Below are 21,402 nucleotides of genomic sequence, written 5' to 3' on the forward strand. Positions count from 1 at the left end.
AAATATAGGGCAGTCAGAACTAACTGCTATAGTCAGCCAATGGGATTTCAACCCATGCTCGCAGGAACCAATGCACGTTTTAGTGCCGAGGCCACAATGCAATTTGACATCAGTGATGCGAGTGCATTTTCATTTTCTAACTGCCGGTTAGTTGCAGGTTACCGCATATTGCGCATATTAAAAGTTAATTGAAGTTGTCCTAATAGCTTCAACAAATAACATCTACTGCGAAAGCTAGAGATATTCCCTGCACTAGGCTAAGTATATTTGACATGTCATGTCGGTCCTTCATTTGCTGATGAAGTGGAAATCTGGGCCATCGTGAATAACCACTGGTACAGATCAGCGACTGTTTTGTCTGGCCTTGTAGCACCGACATTCTGATAAAATCTTATTGTTGTGAGGGCGATGGCGGGCAGACGTCCGGCAGTGATGGGCAGAAAGCCGCGCGAAGTCGATCGCACGGTGAGTTGTGACGTAACAATTCTTTGATTGTAGTAAAACGGGATTTTCTCCAAACGCGGATTAGGGCAATGACGAGTTGCGAAGTTTCGACACGCTTCAGTGAGCATTGAGCACCCTCGACTGCTTCCTAAAATCGCGACCCGTTGATGACGTAATTTGTATGCGTCTCGTGTTTATCCCAACCTGGTCGCGCGGTTGCCTGCTAGTGTCCAACCAATAGCGTTCGCTCAGCCGTTAATCGATTGCAGTTTTAAATGATTCTAAGAACCATCAATCACTGTCACGGGGAAACCTGTCGCTGTCAATCACCTGATCGAATTTTTATACCAGTTTCGCGTTGAGTTAAAATTTTCATCCAACCTGACATGAGTTCCCGGTTGTTTGCGCTTCTCATCTTCGCTTGCCAGCTCTAAAGCACATTATGACGTCACAAAGAGCTTTGATGTGTCACAAGTAACTTCGCTTTTTCCAGAACTACTCGAAATGAATCCCCGTGGTTCACTCCGCTTGTTTAACTCATGGCTTCGTTGCTTTCCTGTCTGTGACGTAATTTTCTTCTATTTCCATGTGACCAATCAAAACCTGCTTTTACATTAATAATATCTACATCACGGTGATAGCGTTCCTCGATATATGACGTCATACATGAGGCAATAAAGCTCGATTGTTACGCTCAGATATACACGGACTGGGCGAACCAGCACCTGGAGAGGACCGGCGTGAAGAGATTGATCCAGGACCTCCCTAGTGACATCAGCGACGGCGTCATACTTGCTGACGTAGTGCACTTCGTCTGTGGCGAGCAAGTTCAACTCGTCCACTCAAGGCCAAGGTCAACTAAGCAGAAGGTGATGCCCCGTATTTGTTCGTTTTTATAGACTTCATCTCAATGACTTTATTTTGACGTCACATCGCAGGTCGACAACATTAACAGATGCCTTCAAGTACTTCACTCGCATAACGTCACATTGAATGACGTCACCACACAAGGTAACCACGGCAACGGTATTTTGATAAGCATGAACTAGATATGTACTTTAAGTGACGTCATAATGTTGACAGGATTGTGCAGGGGGGAGTTGAAATCTGTCCTTGCTTTGTTTTTTCATTTATCACGTCATAAACGGAACGAAGCGGATATGTCTGATGTCACAAAGTAAGTCTTTCAACATCAAAGCATTTTATGACGTATAAATTTGCATTTTATTCTTTTATATCCCACCAGCTGTTACGTCATAATAACTTAAACAGGTCAGCCCCGAAACGAGGATTGCGCCCTCCATCGTCGGTGGGCAGGAGGAGCAGAAGCTTTAACGCAAACGACCGGAACCGGGTCACCCCAGGTAAGCTCCCCTCCGTCCCCCTCCTTTCAAGTGTAACTCCGGTTTCGTTACAGAGCCACACACCACTGTCTCTGAAGCAGCGGGAATTCCCCAGTCACGCGCTAGTGCCCCTGTCGCTTCAACAAGTGTCACTGGGTGGCGCAGTAAGTCGATGAACGTGAAACACACAACAACCACCCGCTTGGTGGCGCCTAAGTCGCACGCACCAACACTGCAGGAAAGTTGTGAAATTTGTTGATTTAAAGTGATTGTGTCGTCAATAATTAATCACGTGATCCATCTATAGACTTTCAAGCCTGATCGTCCGCTTTCTGCCAATGCGCCCTCTGTGATGTCACAAAGTTCTGAGTCACAGTCAATTGTTTCATCAGATAGAGACAAGAGAAAGGTTAAGATTTTGTCAACTTAGCGGCGATTGTAACAACCGTTTCCATGGCAACTGGTTTTATAGAACTTTATGGTTTCCTGTCGCTCATAATCCGGTGACGTTGGTTATTGTGTGTGTTCGTGCAGACGCTGTGTGTGTGTGCGTCAACGTGATAACATTTTGGTGATTATGAAGTAATAATGGTCATGTTATTCAGTCCCAACTTTCAAACGTGGTGAGAAGGACCCAGCCGGCCCCGTCCAAAACCGCCAGCTCCAGACCAGAAATGAAGCCCTCCAACGTGGGAAAGTCCCTAACCCGGAAGAAGGAGGATAGAAGCAAACCATCGCTGGTTCGTCCTTCGACCACCGGGAAGCGCTCGGGCGCTGTAGTGAAGACGATCTCATCGAACCAAAGTTCGGCGAAAGGTTCACTCGGTGTAAAACATTCTCAAGATGGAGGAAAACCCGTGTCCATGATGAGTCGTTTACGCAAATTAGGCACAACGACATCTAGCGGTTCGTCTACCACATCAAGCAAGCCAAGATCGACCTCAGCTTCAAAGAACACAGTGAATTCATTGACGTCATCATCCGCGTCATCCAATTTGAAGAAACGTGCTGAGTCATGCCCGCCTACGTCACGGCTGGGGACGGCACGACTAAGCTCGCTGCAGGGAGTTCAGGCAAGATTGAAGGTTTAAACTATAAATTTGTCAATAATTTTCCCATAACATGGAGAACTTTGGTTAATAACGTTGAAGAACTTGTCCAACAATTTCTATTCGGATTCTGTTCTTCAATTTGTATCACTTCAGTCTTAAACCCAACTTAAACCGGCGATCCATCATCAATAGTCATCTTTAACTAAATCTTTTTTATTTTGTCCCAAGGCGCCATCCAGCGATCAACATAACAAGAAGCGGGCCGGGAAATTAGTGGCGGAAAAATCAAATCTGAAATCTCCCTCCGGCCTCAAAAGTGTCAAGTCGAGCATAGGACGAGCGTTTGGTGGCGCCAAACAGGTAACTCATGTTCGATTCAGCGTGGACCGAGGTTTTGTGCAAGTGCTTTAAGCTTCTTGCTTTAAGCCGGTTCCAAGCAATCCCGGTCACTAGTTATTTAGTTTGTGCATCTGGGGATACCAGGTGTTGGCCATGACGGCCATGACTTGGTGTAAGGGTCGTTCTTTTATGATTTTCTACGATATAATTCGGTCCAAATTAAGATTTTTGAACAACTGGTTCTAACTTATGAGAAAGAAAAAGTTTTTTCTGCCCAGGTTCAATAAATTAATGTCTTTGTTTCCGTCAACTTTTGCAAATTATTTGTTTTAGAACGAAAAGAAAAAGCCGACCGGAAGTCCAGCGTCACTTCCGGGTTTGTTTAACAAGCCTGCCCCCAAAAGAGCGGTCATTTCGAAAAGTGAGATCCGACCAATCATACCCATGTTCTCTGACGGTAGGTCCAACCATTGTGACGTAATAAATACACCTAGCTTAAGTGTTGATCGGGTCCCTGAATTTTTTGTTTGTGTTGAATTTTTACATCAGAGGGTGATTCCCCCCCAGTTACTGTGATATCACAATCAGAATCGCCACCAGAAGAAACACGTGACCTCATCAGTCCTCCCTCCCTCGAGGAAGATTCGAGAAACAACGAACCGGAAGTTGTTGGGGTCCAAGAAAGCGACGAACTTTACGAAAGTAAGAGACCAACTTCGAGTCTTCGTGTGGTCATATCCGGTTTGTTGACGTCATTTGTTTTCAGCGCCCGTGGAGCCGGTCAGTATTGCGTCACCGAGGGTCGTCAACAAAACGCACAAGACCGCCACGGTGTCCCCCTTTTACCGGCAGCCCGCCCCCATCCGCAATGACCCTGAAAAAAACCCTAAGAACGGAAATTCCCCGGCCACACCGCCACCGGACAGGGAAAGCCCCGAATTGACGGAAACGAGCCACGTGAGTAATTCGAATCAAATCCAATTTCAAGTTCAGCAAAGCCCACCACGTGACTTACCTTGTGTTTTAGAAGAATTCCCCCAGCACCCCGGCAGAGTCGCGCGAGAAAGCGGTGAAGGGAATCGCGGACCTAAGGTGGGCTGCTTCCTGCTGCGTCGAGGCTAACTTTTAATTCCTGTTTTTCCTCTTCAGGCAAAATCTGGAGGAAACCATGTCCTCATTACGTAACACTCAGTTACGTCACAGACAGGGAGACGCCTTCCAGCGACGGATATCTGCTCAACTAGAAGGAGGTAATTTAATTATGACGTAATAATGTCAACAGTGTCGTAATTGAACTACTCTGTGATCCAATAATGCCGACATATTAAGCAAGTAGTCATCTGTGCTGGTGACAGCTGCCCGGGTTAATGGTCTTCAGTGCCCACATTATCGAATCGTCATTATTTGATGACCTCATAATATCAGGTGCGCGCTTAGATCTTCCAATAACTCAATCATCTCTATTCCAGGAGATTTCGATGAAACTTCCCCATCCTTGCATGAAGTCCCGCTCTCCTGCTCTAGCTCCATCTACCGGTCACACCACAACTTAATAACTGGTCGCTCGAGTATGCGCACCCTCACATCGTTCGGGTCGAGCAGTCCGAGGTTGCACGCCGGTGAGACGCTGGGGCACGCCGATTACAAGCTCGGTCCAGGTCGAAAAGTTTTTTCTTATTTTCAGTTTTAGAATCAAGTAAATCTTTTTTTACTCCCAGTTTGTTGAATTTTTTTAAATTTTAGGACAGTTTTCGTCGCTACAGCGAACTCGTTCCGCCCGTTACCCCCGCACGGCTTGGCGTGACGTCACTGCAGGTTACGTGAGCGAGGGTGACGTAATAGCCCCAATGAGGGACCAGAAGAGCGGGTGAGTTGATTTCTTGGCAATGAATTGTTTAATTTGTCAGCCAAGCAGTCTGGCTGCTTAAAAGCTTTTGGCCGATGCCACAATGAACAACTACGTGGCTTGGCTAGAAGCCGGCGCTAAAGTAACAGATTCGAGCTAATATGACGTCACACTACAAATAGTCACTTGGAAAGTTCTTGCTGGACACGCGTCAGTGACCTTAATGACGCTTACTTGTGCTTTCATGCGTAAAAAGTCACCATTATAACGTCAAGCTGAGAGATTTGGCGGAACTAAAATTCGTTACGCTTGGTTGGTTAGAAGATTAACGTCACAGTGAATTTCTGTTGTCATCATTCAAAGTTGCAAAAAGTTATTTTTCGGATTGGTTGCCGGATCGTTTTGTTATGACGTAGTAGTTGCTGTTTGAATGACATCTTACTTGCTCGTATTGTTCGCTCTATTCAACTCAAGCTCCTAGAATTTAGCTGCAGAGTTTTACTTGCGCCATGTAAATTGGAAGTCATCGGGTTTACACGTCATAATGCCCCTTTATGACGTAATAATCGTTATATTTCTTAAATCGCGACAATAATAATTGGGCGGATTTTCCAAGCATAATGACGCATTTCACAAAAGTTTAAGTTTTTTAATCAAGTTTTTTAGACCAAGAAATGTTTCGTGCAACTGAACCTTCTTTCTGCCAAGTCAGTCCTGTCGCATTGTGATCTCAGTCGTCATCATAACGCACTATTGTTAAAAAGTTAGCGGGAGGTCGCCTGATTACTTCAGTTCCATTGATATTCATGGATTGTAAGATCGCTTTTGTAAGAAAATGGACCACAAGCCTTTCGTCATAATGAAGCAATCGATAAGATTATGACGTAACAATATCAAAGCGTTCGGTAGTTTGTCGAATGAGCCTGGTCGCGGATTAGGAAGTTTATTTAGGACGCGGTGGTTGATTACGTTCGGGGCAGTTTGTGTTTTTTGCTCTTTGACAAGAAATTCGTTTTAAATTTTCAGATCCACGGCTCTGGTTACTTCGATGAATTCACTCGCTACAATGAAACCTTCTGTTGAATAAGATCGGAAAATCCGCGCGTTTGTTGAATTGTTTGCTCATAGATCCAGGTTTATTGACAGTTCGAAGCAAAGTTTCGAGTTACCTGCTGGTCAGTTGTCGAGTCGAGGTTTGTGACAGGACAGTGGCGATAAGAAATCGTATCGGACAAACTCGCCGCTGATGAGAGAACGCTGTCTCGTGGTGACGTCATTCAGCTGCTGACCTGCCGACTATGGTCGCTGCTCAGCTCATGCAAGTTGTTGGTGGTTAAGTTGAGCTCAGGCACTGGAGTGGTCGCAGGTCGAGTTGAGTTTGAGCGAGACCCACTTTCTCGTTTGTTCTCTCACAATCTCGCATCGTTTAAGTTGATTCATTGCTCGGGTTAGATTTTCCTGAAGCGAACTTTTTGAAATTTGTATCAAATTGTGGAGTGCGCTTGATCTACATTCTACAGCGACTTACATGCACTTACGTAATAATGAGGATCCCGGCGCTGGAATGTGGATGGGGGGAGGGCACTTAATCGCGATGTCGATTGCTTTCGAGTGCGGGAACAGGATCCAGTGGAAACATTGTTTATCTTCCAATGAAAGCTGTAGAAAGTCTCTTTTGTGTTGCAACAATTTGACGCTTCTGTGACAAAACAATGCACTTTGTTTGTAAACACCAATCACGATGACGTATCACGTCGATAATGCCCATTGCTTAGTTCAGCGTTTTAAGATGTGTTTTATTGATTGTTTTGTTGGTCGATTGTTTTGTTGGTCAGATCGTCCTCAGAGCTCGTGTTGCGTCACAGAGACCATAGAAAGCTGGCGGCGAGAGCCCAGGTTGCGGTTAAGGCTGCAGTAGCAGCAGGTCGTGTTTTTCACCGTAGTTGTACCGACAAGCGGTCAATCTGTGTTTGATATTTTGCTAGATACGTAAGCGACGGTGCCATATTGGATGATGATAAGCTCGAAGCTGGAACACAGGATCCCTCGCTGGAAAGGTTGGTCATTTAAATTTATTATTTGCGCTTTCAATTTTCATTCCTAAAAATTTTTCCACACTTTTATGTCTAATTTTTGAAACTTAAATCTTTTGCGATATCTGGAGCGAGGATTTATCTTTTCATAATTCCTTTCATCAGTGCGTGATATTATACCAACGACAGAATAATCTCACCACCGGAATAACTTCAAATTGGCTGAATAATTTCTTCAATGCGATTAGTTATGATGGTTGGCTAAATATCGTCTTGGCCTTTCCGATATTTTTGATCTTATTCCTTCGATAAAACTCATTTGGCGCCGGTGTCAACAACAAAGGGAGCCATTGTCAGCTCATAATAAGATCTGACATTTTAAATTTTAAAATCACCGAATGTCAATCAATACCAAAGTGTCAATTTGCGTCCTATGGCTTTCACATCTAAACGCTTCATAGTTCTCTGAAATATTGATGACCTCATCAATACGTCATTTCAAGCCACAGTTTTGCTTGATAAGCTATAAGATAATCACGTGTTAACCAATATTAACGCTTCACTGGGCACGATGATTGCATTCGATCGGCCATATTGACAGGGAATTCCCCGAGCTATGATTACCATATTTGGGCAAACACTGTTAACACAGTTGTGGTCGCCGATATCGCTGCGAGATTTCCATCGAAATATTGCAATGTTTGACGTCATACGATCCAGGTCGCTTCATCAGTTCCTTCACTGTCAGCTTGTTCGAATAAATCGAGCGGTTTGTTCACATTTGCTCGATGGCGAGCAGCTTAGATTGGCTGATTATATCCGATATGCGCGTATAGCTCTGATCGGGAACCACTCGATCGATCTGTCAGTTTAATTAGGAGAGGCTTTCAGCTACAAGCTCAATAGAAAGCAGCAGATGACTATCTCTGCTTGTCAGCATGAAGCCAAGTTATTTCAGCTTAGCATAGTTCAAGATTAGGATCGAGTGAAATCTTTGTAAACCCCCGGGAAATGAACTTCATTTGTAGGTGGAAGTGTTATAAAGTTTCCGACAACAGAACACGTGACAAGGTGTTTTGGTTTAAAATTCTTGGGATTCTTCCTCAGCGCTTCCAGCTACGATGCATCGTGAGATAAATGTGTTCACCTTTTACTGTAAAGAATCGTCTTCGTGCCATTTATAAGCAAGATTAGCCGAAGACAAGGCATTGAGCTTGAGGATTCAAGAATCGCGACTTTCTCTCGCGGATTACCTGAAGACCGCGGCGCTTTGTTCTTGATCTACGTCACAAAGCTATCGACTTTATGCAAGCGATGGCAGATTGCTAAAGAATTTCATGTTTAATCACCGCAGCGGATAGCGCATAGACATCAGCTTGTTGCAGTTTTCAAGGTTTCAGCCTAGGAAGGTTTAAGAAGTTTATTGTCGCCAGTTTTGTTCCAGATTTAATCCACATTATGTTTATTACGTAACAATATTAAAGCGCAAAAGGATGTCAGTGGAAGGTTGGTTAAGTGTAGCTGTGTCTCGAATCTTTTGTAGGAGTCGGTGAGTTGGAATTCTTCTTTGCCTCGATTCTGCTTCACTGGGCACGCCTGTGACGTCATGTGGTCTATTTTATTTGTTTAGCTTCGATGACGCAAGCAGTGTAAGCAGTGACATCAGCGATCGTATTGCTGACGTAAGCACCGACGAGGTATCATCCTGCAACGACTCCCCCCACCACCAGATGAAGACTCCCCTGACTAAGGCGCCATCTTGGGGCAAGCTGGGAAGCGGATTGTCCAAGTCAACCGTGGTAATTGTGCGCCAAATACATTTGTGCGCTATGTTCCCGTCTCAGCGCTAATTTTCCCGCGAACTAACTTTTCAGGCGATCGACTCTTCGAGCAAATCTCTCAAATTCACGAAAAAGAAAGGTTTGGGGAAGCCCCCGTCTGGAAAGTCAGGTGAGAACTCCAGTGAACTTTCACCTTTCACCTTTGACCGACTTCTATGCGCTCTCAGGTCTGCAAGCCCCGGGGTCGGCTCTTGTCGGCAGCAGGCTGGCCAGCAACTCAACCACGTGCAGCCCCTCAACGGGAAGTCCCCTGAGCGGAGGTAGGTCATCGATAGCGTTGCGTGATGACATCACTGTATGACATTGATCCTTGTACGCAGGTGTGAGGGGGACGCTGTGCTACAGAAGCTTGCCGCGTCCTAACAAGAGCAAAATGAACGATGACCTGGTAAGTCCGGAGTTCCCCTTTGTAGAGAACTATTTTATTCTGCCCTCACATAGATGTCTTATACGCTTTGTAATCTCATAGAGAAGCCGATCTATTACGTCATCGCAGGCGACCAGTGTGGATGCAGGAGCGAATGGCGAGAAGACAAGTTTGAGAAGATCTCCGTCCTTGCAGAGATTGCTCGGACTCGGGAAGCCCAAGCAGGTGTTATATGATTTCTATTGCTGTGTATTTCTTCTCGTGTATTTGACTCCTCCGTATTTCCCGCTTGGACGCTGTTTTAAAGCAAACCCCACTATGCAGGTTTCTGACCAATCCACGGCCGACACGTCAGCGGTTGTCCTCTCCAACCCCCATGTGACGTCACCAAACTCTAGGGGCACAATCCACCACACGGTGTCGCCAGTGAGGTCGGATGGATCAGGATGTTCGAACATCGGTTAGTCCGAAACCTCATCTCGATCCTGGCTTGTGACGTATGTATGACGTAATGATTTTTATATATTTGCAGACCCATCATCGCCAAGCAGAAGGGGGTTGGGTCATTACAATAGCCTCAGACGCCCTGGAAGTGAGTTGGTCACGGTTGATTAATTTTGTGCGATGACAAATCTCTTATTGTTACATCATAATCATAGAATCGACACGTGGTGACACTCTTTCCACTTCTGCTCTCTCCTATTTGAGCCTGCCCCGACCCGGTCGGTCCCCAGCGGGCACCAAACCCCCGGCCACAGATCCCTGTACGAATAGCGGGGTCATGACCTGGTCCCCAAAGCGTCCGAACGCGAACAGTGCCTACAGTGTCTCCCCCCCACAGAGCAACCCGTTCATGAGCCTGGACCTCCTCTCTTCCCCCACCTTGTGTCTGGGGGAGAGTGACCCTGCCCACGCCGAAGAATTTCTCAAGAAAGCGACAAGGTTTGTGACGTATTATCTTGCGCATGGCTCAGTTTGATTGTGACGAAATAATTTGATTTGCAGAGGTGGTGTGAGCGACTGGCCCCTCCCCACTCTTCATACGTCATCAAGCATCGCTCGGTCGATCCCTAACATGGTGAATATACTGGTTTATTCTTTTATGACGTCAAGCAACACTCAGCTTGAACCAATCACATTCTTCTCAGAATAAAGTGGAATCTCTCACCAAGCCTTATGACGTCACAAACAATGACGTAAAAGCCGGAAGTTTGACAAAGAGGAATGAAAGTGGAAGAAGCTTCCCGGGTTTGTTTCAAATGGCGCTTTGTTGTGAAACTCGCTGTTTATTGGTTGTGACGTAACAATGCTTTACTGTTTAGGTCGTCGTTCTATGATGTCATCAACTCCCTCCCTTTACTCACTGGTGAGTTGACCTTTAACCTTGTGACGTGTGTGTTGTTGCATGCTAATTGTTGTTGTCTTGTTGCAGGCAGAGGACAATGTTGTGCCGATGGTAAAACTTTTCATCTTCTTGTTGTGATCATTGTTGGTTAAGATGTCTATGTCTGTTGATTGTTCGTCAACAATTATCAAAAGTTTATCAAAATATTTCAAAAATTTCTTCAGAAATCGACTCTGGATTCACTCAAGTGCGACAACAACGCTTTGAAAAGTCACCTCAGCTCAAACGTAAGTCATTGCCCCCACATGTCCCACTCACTCAGCATCGCCATAAGAGCCCAGCTATGTGCATTGCTTCGATAATCGCCACCGTCCATGTCCTTGCAAGGCTGCACTGGCAAGTAACAACTTTTCTCGCAGGCGCAAGTAGTGAACGCTTTCGAGGACAGCCTGTCATGCATGAATGACCGCCTGAAGCAGCTCTCAGTGAGCGCCGAGGAGAAGGACTCGGAGCTGCAGGAGCTGAGAGCAACCATCGAGACCTTGAAGAGGAACCAGTCGCCAGATGGTGCGTCGAATGGTTTATTTTATTGTTGCGGAAGGTGATGGTTGTTTTTTCTTAGAGTGGTCGAGTGGTTCTTCCGGATTGAAGAAGAAGGCTTCCTGTGGATCGCTCTCCAGCATCACATCGAGCATGAGTGTCGGGAGCACGGAAGATGGCCTCAAGAAGAGGAAGAAGCATTGGGTCAGTGTTTCATAGAATGTGCTATTATTAGTTTCATGAAATATTTAATCTCAATTTTTAACGCTGCTTGGATGTCAGGGCAAAGAAACTGGAGACAAGGTAACTGGAGAGATCTCCTTTGATGACGACATTCGCTTTATTTGGTGTTAATGACGTCGTTTTGCTTGTAGTTGAAAGAATCGATAAAGACTGCGTTTGGGAGGAGAAAGTCTCGACCGAACCTGAACGGCGAGCTCGAGGTCCATGAAGGAGGGAAGATAGAAGAGTGAGCGAGACAGCAGCCTCAATTTCGTCATAATGACGTTGTCAGTAATGACCTCATCGTTTTTTAGAGAGGATGAGTCGGAGGTTGTGACTCAGCTGAAAGAGGAGTTACTGAGGAAGGAGCGGAAATTGACAGACATCAGGTTGGAGGCTCTCACCTCCCAGCACCAGCTCCACCAGATGCAGGACGCCATGCACAGGATGCGGGTACGTCACTTCCGGGGCTTCCAACTCATTTCTCTGACGTTTCTCAATAAATAATCTTGCAGAGCGAGATGGAAACACTGCGTCAGGAGAACGAGAGGTTAAGCAGATTGGGACTTTCCCCACACAACCGTGACGTCAGCTCGCCGAACAACCACAACTTCATCCCCAGATATCGTGGTGTGTGACGTCACTTTGTTCAAATAGCTTTCAACAAAAAACTTTGATGCTTGTTCTATAATTAATTCATGACGTCATCACTGCTTTTTAGATCCAACAATGGTTAATGGTGACGTTAGAATGAAGGTAACGGTCGAATACCCGCAGCACGTGATCCACAATGACACGGATGAGCGATCAGACAATCAGACGACCTTGGGCTTTTGTCTTGTGGCTCGGCCAATCACCTGGCAGCAATTGGACAAGAAAATTCAAACTCTATTCGAGGTTGGCACCGGCCTGCCATCTAGCGGTTGTAAAGATCATGACGTAGGAATATTCCGAGTTTGGCGGTTTTGTTAAAACCATTTTCCTTCTTTAGACTTTCTGTCAGAGGATAGACCCGACGTCTGGCCTGGGACTTTGTTCTGCCGCCATCACGTCGTATAAAATCGGGGAGGCAGTCAGGCATGTCGGAGGGGAAGCCCCGGAACTGCTTCCGTGCGGATATATCATTGGGAACGTCGACACCATCGTGGTGAGACTGCGCGGTGAGTGTGCGCCGAGTGCTTGATATCTCGCTGTGATAGTGTCAGGTGGCGCTAGTCAAGCGTGGGAATATACCTGAACCAGGAAGTTGCCTATTTAGACGGAAGTGAGGGCTCGCTGGAGTCCCTGGCGCTGGAGTTGCTGATAGACCATGAGACGATGAAGCGATATGCGCAGCTGGTGCTCGATCACGGCCGCGTCATGCTCTGTGGCCCGGCAGGCACTGGCAAGTCGAGCCTGGCCAACAGACTGGCCGAGCACGTGGTGCGGAGGATCCCGAAGGCGTCAGGTCGAGGCGCAATTGTCAGACTCGACCTCAAGCATCGAAGCGAGAACGTAAGTTCTTATCTTTTGGTGGAAGTTTAGTGCATCATCAGTGAAAGGCTCCCCCTTGTGTCCAGGATGTTGCTGAGTATCTTCATCAGTTGTCGGAGGACTGCAGCAAGCCTGAGAGCTGCGGGAGAGAGATCCCTGTCATTCTTGTCCTGGATGACGTCCACAGATCCTCCAGGCTCCGTGAAGCGTTTCTTCCCCTTCTTACCACTGCCGCGCACTCCCAGCTTCCCTACCTGATAGGTGAGTCCTTTCGTGATGACAGCATCCGGTAAATTCATCTCACTTCCTCTCTCCTCCAGGAGTCGCTCAGCAGAACTGCGCATCCGGACTCGACCTTCATCAGGAGTTCCGCTGGATCCTCTGCTCCACGCACTCCCCTCCGGTCAGTACCTTCCTGGAGAGGTCCCTGAAGCGATACTTGCTATCATCCAGCAATCCCGATGACGTCATGAATCGCGTCGTCGAGTGGATTCCGCGATGTTGGCGGCATGTCAACAAATGCATCGAGACCCACAACTCTGCTGATGTCACATTGGGTAGGTCACATATATCTAGAACTGAATGAATTTTTACTCCAATACGTCACAATGCATTAATTACGTCACAGGGCCACGCATTTTCGCCAGTTGTCCCATGGACGTCACTTCCGCAAAGACATGGTTCACTGATTTGTGGAACTTCAGCGTCATTCCTTACATCATATCCGCTGTTAAACAAGGAAGTAAAACCAACACCAACCAGTGGACTGACCCCACACAATGGGTTAAAGAAAGGTGAGATAGGTTCATGTCTTGTGACGTTGTAATGACGTTATAAGTAACAATGAGTTTATTTGTAGTTGGCCGTGGCCAGATTCCTGTGAATTGCTCTCTATACGACCGGAAGATGTCGCCGTTGAATCGAAACAAAGTGATGAGATCATCGCTCCCTCAGTGACGTCACAAGGAGGCGACCCACTGTTGAACATGTTGATGAAGTTGCAGGAGGCGGCCAGCAACTATGAGAGTGACGCAAGTCATGACGACACTTTCGAAAGATCTCTCGATCGCGCCTTGGGCGACCTTTCTTAGTCCTCTTTTATATTTAACGCTTGACTGCTTTTTATCGCTGCAAGTGGCGTCACTTTGTTGAGAACCGAACAAGGAAATTTATTTTGTGATTTTTTATTTTGAATTTCTCTCCCAGTATTTGACAAGCAACATACAATGACGTCACTTGCATCTACCAATCATCTTACGGCAATATCAAAAGTGCTGCCATTTTTATTTTTGTAATTATGCATGGGTGCCCTACTGGCACTGTGGGTAATAAAGTAGCGAATAAAAAGCAAGTTTATAAAGGCGAGAGTTATAAGTTAGGTCCCTCCCTTGGTAAAATTGATTACGCTGTAAGTGACACTCGGTGTCGCTGATGCAAATCATTAATAGCTGGCTTATGTTGATTTAACAAAATTTGCCGCCAAATATTTTAATTGAGACTTTCACACTGCATGTTTACTTCGCCTTCTGAGTAGTCACAATAATAACAAATTCTATCAGACCATCCTACACGTTATGATGGTAACAAAATTCAGCAGAGTCAAGCTGCTGGAGAAAGTTCCATCGGTTTATTTCCACTTGAACTTCCTCCCCAACATTTTAAACAAAGCTTCATTGTGACTTAGAAATAACCCCTGCAGTTTACTAGTGACATCTGGCGGTAGCGATTTATTACCATTCCTTGTTCTTCGCTTGGCCGACGGCAGACAATCCAGTTTATTCTCATCTTTCCAGTTTTTATAACAAAAATATCCGCTATCCTCCTTTTTGACGTAATCCTCCTTCAATAGAACCTTCGGAAGTTTGAGAAATTCCTGAACCTCCTCTATGACATTTCCCGGATCTTGCAACATCCGCTCGGAGTCTATGACCATCAAGTTGGTTTCATTGAAGTATTTAAACCATCTTTGCAGATGCAAGGCGTAGAATCCAGTTGTAATGATGTGACTCAAGTAATCCTTCCTCATCAGATCAAAGACTCTGTCTTCTTGCAAAAGAGCATTCTTCTGGTCAAAGTCTCCGATTGCTTGTTGGATCCGAGGCAAGTAATCATGGACATATTGGTCGACGCTCTTGTACTTGAACTGAACCCTATCTCGGTGTGTGATGTTGAACATGACCCACTGCAGAAAAAAAGTGTAACATTGCATTTTCAGCAGCACTGAAGTACCAAGCTCGTTCAAACCGAAACTTCACGTCATCAAGAATGTTAAAGCTTCCATCAATTTTGCACCATGCCATACTCCAATTTACCTCGTGAAAAAAATCGGAGAGGACTCTATCGACGGGATCGCAGAGTAGGAGAAGAAGTTTTGCGTCCGGGACTAAATTTTTGATGTTGGCAGGAACAGCTCGATTGAAGTTGAAGTAGGCCGGGGTCTTCTCCATGGTGAAGGCGTTCTCCTCCACCTCTGGTACCCGATGCCTGAGAATAGAGGAGTGACAACATCAGCCGCAGCTTAAAAGCAACAACAAGCATATCCACGTTGTGACTTCATCAATAACTTGTTGGGAAGTTCTCACAAGAAATCACTCGCTCTTCCTCCTGCCCTGTTGAACATTCCGAGCTCCAGGGGCCGAGTTGTGCGGATCAAAGGATGGCGATAAAGATAATGCACCAGAGCGTGAGTGCCACATTTCTCAACTCCCACTCCAATAATCTTCGGAAGTTGTCTTAACTTTTTCTGTGCAAATTATTTTGCCTTGAATTGATAAATTGGAAGATATCATGTAAAAAGATGACCACTGGATGGTGTGTTGGAGTCGGATTGAACTCACTTTCAACGATTGATTAATTATTTTCACCGGAAACAAATCTTACTTTTCCTTGACATGATTGGATCAATTCTTCCCATAAGTCCTCTCTCCATCTGAGGCTATCGGAGTTTGAATTTTCCGGTGAGCGAAGCTCTAAAACATTCAACATTTTCCATGAATAACTGCCCGGGAATAACTCCGGGAACGAATACGTCAGCACAAAACAACAACGAATTATCTTAAAAGATCGAAGTGGGTGGTTTCCCCTTATATTAATCTCCATTCAATGCTCACGAAGTGAAAAACTTTGCTTGGTTGGTCGAGCAACAGCGAAACCATGATACTGGAGCATTTGTGCTGCAGATTGTAATATAAAGAACGAGAAGCTTAAAGCGTTTCTACTATTTCGTCACAATAGCGAGATATTCGCGCATCGCGCATGTTATACATTTGCCAACGTGTCGATGACCTATTCAAGGGGCGTTAAACAGGAACCGATACTACAATAGCGACTGATCGCGCTTATTCTGTTGGACGGAAACACGTGATCGTCATCAGGAATGTTTGGCGAATCATTGTTGAAAAATTCTGAACCGTACGAGAATCTTTCCGTCGTCAATTTAAATTTGTTCAAAACATGGTTTTAATGATACCGGGGCCGGTGAGCCACCATGCATTAGATTTTGTTGTTGCCGACATCCAGGAATGAAACTCACTTTGCTCCAGGTCGTGTTGAAGTTGATGTGATGCCTGCGACGTATCAAATGTTTCAGTCGCCATTCGCAGGATGACGACCGCCAGCGCTGATAATCCAAACCCGAACATGATTCTCCGCAACTTCCTCCACCTGCACGCCACCATCCTGACTTGTCGGGCACCGCCACAAAACACTGAAATTGACATTTTTGTCACCGTAGGTTATAAGACACGCTGAAAATTCACGAACACAGATTACTGACTTTCATAAAAGCATTAGCAGAACACGTCACCACCGATGTATTTGACGTCATAGAATCTTTCGCGCGTTTAAGTTTTATCAAATTATTCGCACCTGAATGACCTGACCTTTTGAGTGTTACGTTTCCTCAATACTCTTAGATAGAGACATAGCTTGTATTAAAAACAGTTTTGTTCAGTCAACAAAAAGTTTTCTCAACTGACCTCACACTCAGAACCTCAGACGTAGAATGAACCAAGAACGACTCAGATGCCGGTGAAAAGACACAACCACAAAAGGCGCAATCGGCCGTAAGAGAAATATAACGTTCGCGATCCTGTCCGCTAGGTAGCGGCAGAACACCACGTCCATTTGCCAAAGGAGCGATTATTGTGTTTTTCTATTTTGGCAGTACTGTAGGACTGCGAGTCTGCGACGTACGTGTTTCAATTCAGTCGACTTTAAAATGAAGAGACTCACAAACACTCTTTTGAGAGGTCTCTCCACGCCAAGTTCATCTGTGCTTCGGCACATGTTGTCTGTCAATAAAATAAAATCAAGTCAGCCTCAATCGTGGATCAGGAACAGACCAACATCATATATAGACTACAGCGTAATGTTTGTTAATTCGCTGCGCCCGACCTTTTTGTTCGCGTCACCCTAAATTGCTTGCAATTTTTGTTTTTGCATTGTTTGTATAAACGAGCTGGTTACCAGCAGTCTAATGTGAAAAAATGTTTATTTTGGGGCTTTTAAAACAAAACAAACGTGATTAAAAGATTACGCCGCGAATCTCTTGTTTGTCTGATTGGATATATGATGACGTATTCAATATGGCCGGAACAACCCAAGCTCTAATGACCACGAACTATAGTTGTGACACCATCTGAAATACAACAACAAATGGCCATTAACTTATAGTTATTATGTGACGTATACGTTATGACAAATAAATGATTCGGTGTTGTATTACTTATGTGAAGTATTACACAACAACCATATTCGCCATAAAGACCGTGTACACTGGCGGTTATTGTTACAATATGAGCGAGGACGATTGATGGTTGGTGACTTGTTTTGCTTCTGCTTCGATGGTATGAGTTCTCATTTCTCAAACGGCGTGATTATGCTGTTAATTGCTTAAATTCTGTCTATGCATATTAATAAATGATGAAGTTCCCATTTTTATATATTGTCAGTCACAAAGGCTTTCACCTTTGGGCAAAGCTTACTGAATGTTACATTGCGCTTGGTAACAAGTAAAAAAGAAAATGTAAAAGAAAGATTGCAAATATTACCACAGTATATATGTGGCACACCAGTTCAAGCGATGTAATTCATCTGAATGTCATTAAGGAGAATTTAAGCTTGGTCAACAATTGAACCGCAAGATCCCCAAAGTAAAAGTCAGCATTTCCAAAACAACCCATGAGTCGTGACGTAACCGTCACAACGTATTCGTCACAATATTGCCATCGACGGTTGATCACGTGACCTTTAGTTGTTTTATATTGAGCAAAATTCGTGATCGCTTCCTCGATGCAAGTATCTGTTTGCACGTTCTTGCTAATCTTGCTGCCTTCAGTGCGTTGTCGTTGTTTTTCAGCTTTTGCGCGGTTGAAATCAACTGCAGCGTGAGACCAAATCCATGCAAGTTATTTCTTCCGAGCAGAATTTACATTTGTTGAATCGCTTGCCCGCTTGACAAGGTTTAAACTTTAAAGCAGGGCTGCTCAACTATTTTTAGCAAAGGTCCATTTACAAAAGTTCAAAATTTGCTTAGGTCCGTTATAACTCTCTCAGTCATACAAATGTATTAAAATACGATATATAAAGTAATATAATTCTCTGGATGGATATTAATTTGATTTTAAAATCTCTGGATTTTTTTAACACAACACATGAAATACGGTATATACAAAATCTGGTAAAGCGGTATTAGCAAAAGCAATAAGCGAAATTTATTTATTGTTCTGTTAGTCACAGCTAGTGGGAGAATTGGTATTTCTTATTTCTTGTTAGTTCTTTAAATCTTGGTTCTAAAGTAGCGAGAGCGAGTCGAAGGCAGTGGTGAAAGGGTTTCATTGATCATGCAGATGCGAAATTTATTCTTTATGAAGTTCATGTTTGAAAACGCTGACTCGCAGCTGTGCATTGTGACGTCAACAAGGTATGGGATTGAGGTGGTGTGGATTTGTTTGTAGACTGGCCTGAGCCAAGTCTGACTGTTTGACTCCGCTAATGATTGTCTTTGACTTCGTTGCGTTTACTGTCTCTATATTGCTTCTTAAATCAACACCAACTTCATAAGTTCAAATTTGTTATATTGTCCGAATAAGTTGTCACATCGAAACCAATTAATCACCATTCCACATTTTGAATAGAACTGTCACTTGAATTCAATACTGAATAAGCCAAAACGTAAAACAGATCCAAAACTAAAAACCGTGAGAAGTACTAGCAAATCCTGAAGGGACAAGCCCTTGCAGAGCCTCGCCGGCCAGAGCATCCAGGGGGTAACGATTTGAACCAAGCTTAACGTTTTATATCATACACGTCAGCCAATCAGCTAACGCCATGTTAATTTTATCGTTGCTACGTGTATGTGTGTAATATCTATTATTCTATGAATCTGCGTCATCCAAACATTTCATCAAGTACTTTACAGTTCAAACTTTACGCCGTAAAACAACGCTACTTGAAACACTTCAACTACCGTCAGCACGCTACAAGCTTTGCACATTATTATCTGCCTGGAGAGAAATCAAAACTATGCAATGCCAATTTATATAACTAATTGCAATTTCTACATGATCCCCACAATAATTCCCCCCACTCAGAAAAGCTTCGAGGTAGGAATGTCGGTGTGGCAGCTTGCAAGATTCTTGTTTTTCAGCTTGCAATGTGAATGCAGAATTTGTTTTCCCTCCAGTCAGAATTTTGATGCGGTCAACGAACGTACACAGATGGAAACATGCAAAATAAAAAATAGCAGTAAACATTCTTCACTAATAGTATGTTATATATAAGGGTTTTTAATAGTTTCATATTTTTTTTATACGTTTTACCACAACCAAAGTAACATAAAAGTATGGTAAATGTAGTCGCACACAAAACCTAACACAAACAGTTTGAATAAAATGATTGCCATTATAACTAATGCATTTCAATATTTTGACACAATGATATCGGACAACGCGTTTGGTTTGCCGAACTTATATAGCAAGATAATGTAAGTATAAGGGTGGGTAAGGGTTAAGAGGATTTGCATAATGCAGGAGAAGAAAATAAAAGTTCGATCAGTCTGAGTAATAAGCGTAATATCGCGATTCGCCTCAATTCGTTTTCTGCTTGCATTTGTTGTATGCAAGTTATGCGGTACCATTTGTGAATCGAGGTTATTACGGGATATAGTCACAAATCAACAGATTCTGACTTATACAGGCTAGCAGTTTGCAACCTGGTATGATGACAAACAAGGCAAAATAATCGTACGGCGTTTTTGTGAACGCTAGTACTTAATGTATGTCATTGATGAAAGCAATAAAGGTGGGATAATATAAAACGTAGCTAAAAGTGCTTAGCGTAAGAAAAGATTTAAAGAATGCTTTGTAGGTAGACAATGGGTGAAAGTGACCGTTGATAAGTATTTGGCTTAGTTAGCCTGTGTCCGTGCAATAATATAAAATAAAAAAATCATCTACCACAAAACATGATATTGAAAAATAAGTATAGATAGAAGTCGACAGGGGGATAAGGAATACATTAACTTTTAATTCAAATTGAATTTCTCCATTATGATTATGATGCGCGGTTTACGCAGAACAAATATAAGATATAACTACAGTATGAATTTATATGCGCGTTGTCCTTTGGGACATAAATTTATGAGGTAAAATCAGAATAAGAAACGTATTTTACTATTTTTGTGATTAATAATCATGACATATGTGCGCTAGCTAATAACACCAATAACAAGCTACGATTTATTCAGAAATGAGTAATGTACTTTACCGGCTAAGAATTAATCGGATGCAGAATCAAATGTAGAAGTGTCCACAACAGATTGATAACTTCGTTCTTCTTGATGATTTTTCTTCCATTTTTCTTGTGAGCGATGCTTGTCGCTGGTCTGTGATGTTTGCTGGATTTGGATAGTGTTGGCTAGCGTCGTCATCAGCGTAATCCACAATGCCAGTAGCATGATAGTCATTGTTCGTTAGCGAGATTTCTTTCAACTGGTTACTTCGAGAATTTCTGAAATGTCTGCCGCAATTCGCTCGCTAACAGACCGTTGAAAGCAGTTTGTCTCTCGATCCTAATCTGACTCCAATTTTCACCTTTCATAAATCGAATCTTTCAGAAGTGCATGTGTTCTTCTTCGTTTGCAGAAGAAAGACGGGGTTACCATTTATGGGATTTGGGTGGTGTAATGGTCTAGGGATGGCCTAAGCCAAATCTGACTGTTTGACTCCGCTAATGATTGTCTTTGACTCCGTTGCGTTTACTGTCTCTATATTGCTTCTTAAATCAACACCAACTTCATAAGTTCAAATTTGTTATATTGTCCGAATAAGTTGTCACATCGAAACCAATTAATCACCATTCCACATTTTGAATAGAACTGTCACTTGAATTCAATACTGAATAAGCCAAAACGTAAAACAGATCCAAAACTAAAAACCGTGAGAAGTACTAGCAAATCCTGAAGGGACAAGCCCTTGCAGAGCCTCGCCGGCCAGAGCATCCAGGGGGTAACGATTTGAACCAAGCTTAACGTTTTATATCATACACGTCAGCCAAT

The 21,402-nt window shown here is 43.9% G+C and overlaps 2 protein-coding genes across 3 annotated transcripts; one reads left to right on the forward strand and one right to left on the reverse strand.

Moving 5' to 3' along the window:
* Positions 1-226: 226 nt before the first annotated feature.
* On the forward strand, positions 227-14,205 carry LOC143447521 (neuron navigator 3-like). Of its 2 annotated transcripts, XM_076947707.1 has the most exons (43): positions 227-465; positions 1,143-1,313; positions 1,383-1,455; positions 1,528-1,621; positions 1,717-1,808; positions 1,862-2,023; positions 2,093-2,196; positions 2,393-2,872; positions 3,068-3,199; positions 3,512-3,635; positions 3,728-3,880; positions 3,945-4,135; positions 4,206-4,270; positions 4,328-4,428; positions 4,648-4,836; positions 4,922-5,045; positions 7,010-7,081; positions 8,688-8,856; positions 8,932-9,007; positions 9,066-9,158; positions 9,219-9,286; positions 9,368-9,490; positions 9,590-9,725; positions 9,798-9,857; positions 9,925-10,207; positions 10,271-10,343; positions 10,414-10,513; positions 10,588-10,631; positions 10,698-10,721; positions 10,835-10,897; positions 11,030-11,177; positions 11,233-11,354; positions 11,433-11,453; positions 11,525-11,619; positions 11,687-11,825; positions 11,888-12,002; positions 12,094-12,269; positions 12,364-12,532; positions 12,631-12,866; positions 12,932-13,106; positions 13,166-13,402; positions 13,474-13,639; positions 13,705-14,205. In XM_076947707.1, the coding sequence occupies exons 1-43, from the start codon at positions 409-411 to the stop codon at positions 13,934-13,936; spliced, it is 5,727 nt and encodes a 1,908-aa protein (XP_076803822.1). In that variant the 5' UTR covers positions 227-408; the 3' UTR covers positions 13,937-14,205. The 2 variants fall into 2 exon arrangements, with proteins under 2 accessions (XP_076803822.1, XP_076803830.1); XM_076947715.1 differs by lacking the exon at positions 11,433-11,453 and having other exon boundaries at positions 228-465.
* A 138-nt stretch (positions 14,206-14,343) lies between these two features.
* On the reverse strand, positions 14,344-16,587 carry LOC143447534 (heparan sulfate glucosamine 3-O-sulfotransferase 1-like). The gene is made up of 5 exons (XM_076947728.1): positions 16,378-16,587; positions 15,726-15,814; positions 15,428-15,588; positions 15,158-15,329; positions 14,344-15,027 (listed from the first exon to the last, which is right to left on the reverse strand). The coding sequence occupies exons 1-5, from the start codon at positions 16,562-16,564 to the stop codon at positions 14,473-14,475; spliced, it is 1,164 nt and encodes a 387-aa protein (XP_076803843.1). The 5' UTR covers positions 16,565-16,587; the 3' UTR covers positions 14,344-14,472.
* Between the last annotated feature and the right edge of the window lie 4,815 nt (positions 16,588-21,402).

Source organism: Clavelina lepadiformis, chromosome 1, assembly GCF_947623445.1.
Source record: "Clavelina lepadiformis chromosome 1, kaClaLepa1.1, whole genome shotgun sequence".
NCBI lineage: Eukaryota > Metazoa > Chordata > Ascidiacea > Aplousobranchia > Clavelinidae > Clavelina > Clavelina lepadiformis.

What these genes read in the sequence shown, in the direction of transcription:
- LOC143447521 (XM_076947707.1), top strand. Translation starts at nt 409, where the DNA reads ATGGCGGGCAGACGTCCGGCAGTGATGGGCAGAAAGCCGCGCGAAGTC. An exon ending in AGAAGAGGAAGAAGCATTGG is followed by an intron (nt 11,355 to 11,432) that starts GTCAGTGTTTCA and finishes CTTGGATGTCAG; the next exon opens with GGCAAAGAAACTGGAGACAA. An exon ending in CTTCATCCCCAGATATCGTG is followed by an intron (nt 12,003 to 12,093) that starts GTGTGTGACGTC and finishes ACTGCTTTTTAG; the next exon opens with ATCCAACAATGGTTAATGGT.
- LOC143447534 (XM_076947728.1), bottom strand. Translation starts at nt 16,564, where the DNA reads ATGTCAATTTCAGTGTTTTGTGGCGGTGCCCGACAAGTCAGGATGGTG. An exon ending in TCCAATCATGTCAAGGAAAA is followed by an intron (nt 15,589 to 15,725) that starts GTAAGATTTGTT and finishes TAATTTGCACAG; the next exon opens with AAAAAGTTAAGACAACTTCC. An exon ending in GGAAGAGCGAGTGATTTCTT is followed by an intron (nt 15,330 to 15,427) that starts GTGAGAACTTCC and finishes CTCTATTCTCAG; the next exon opens with GCATCGGGTACCAGAGGTGG.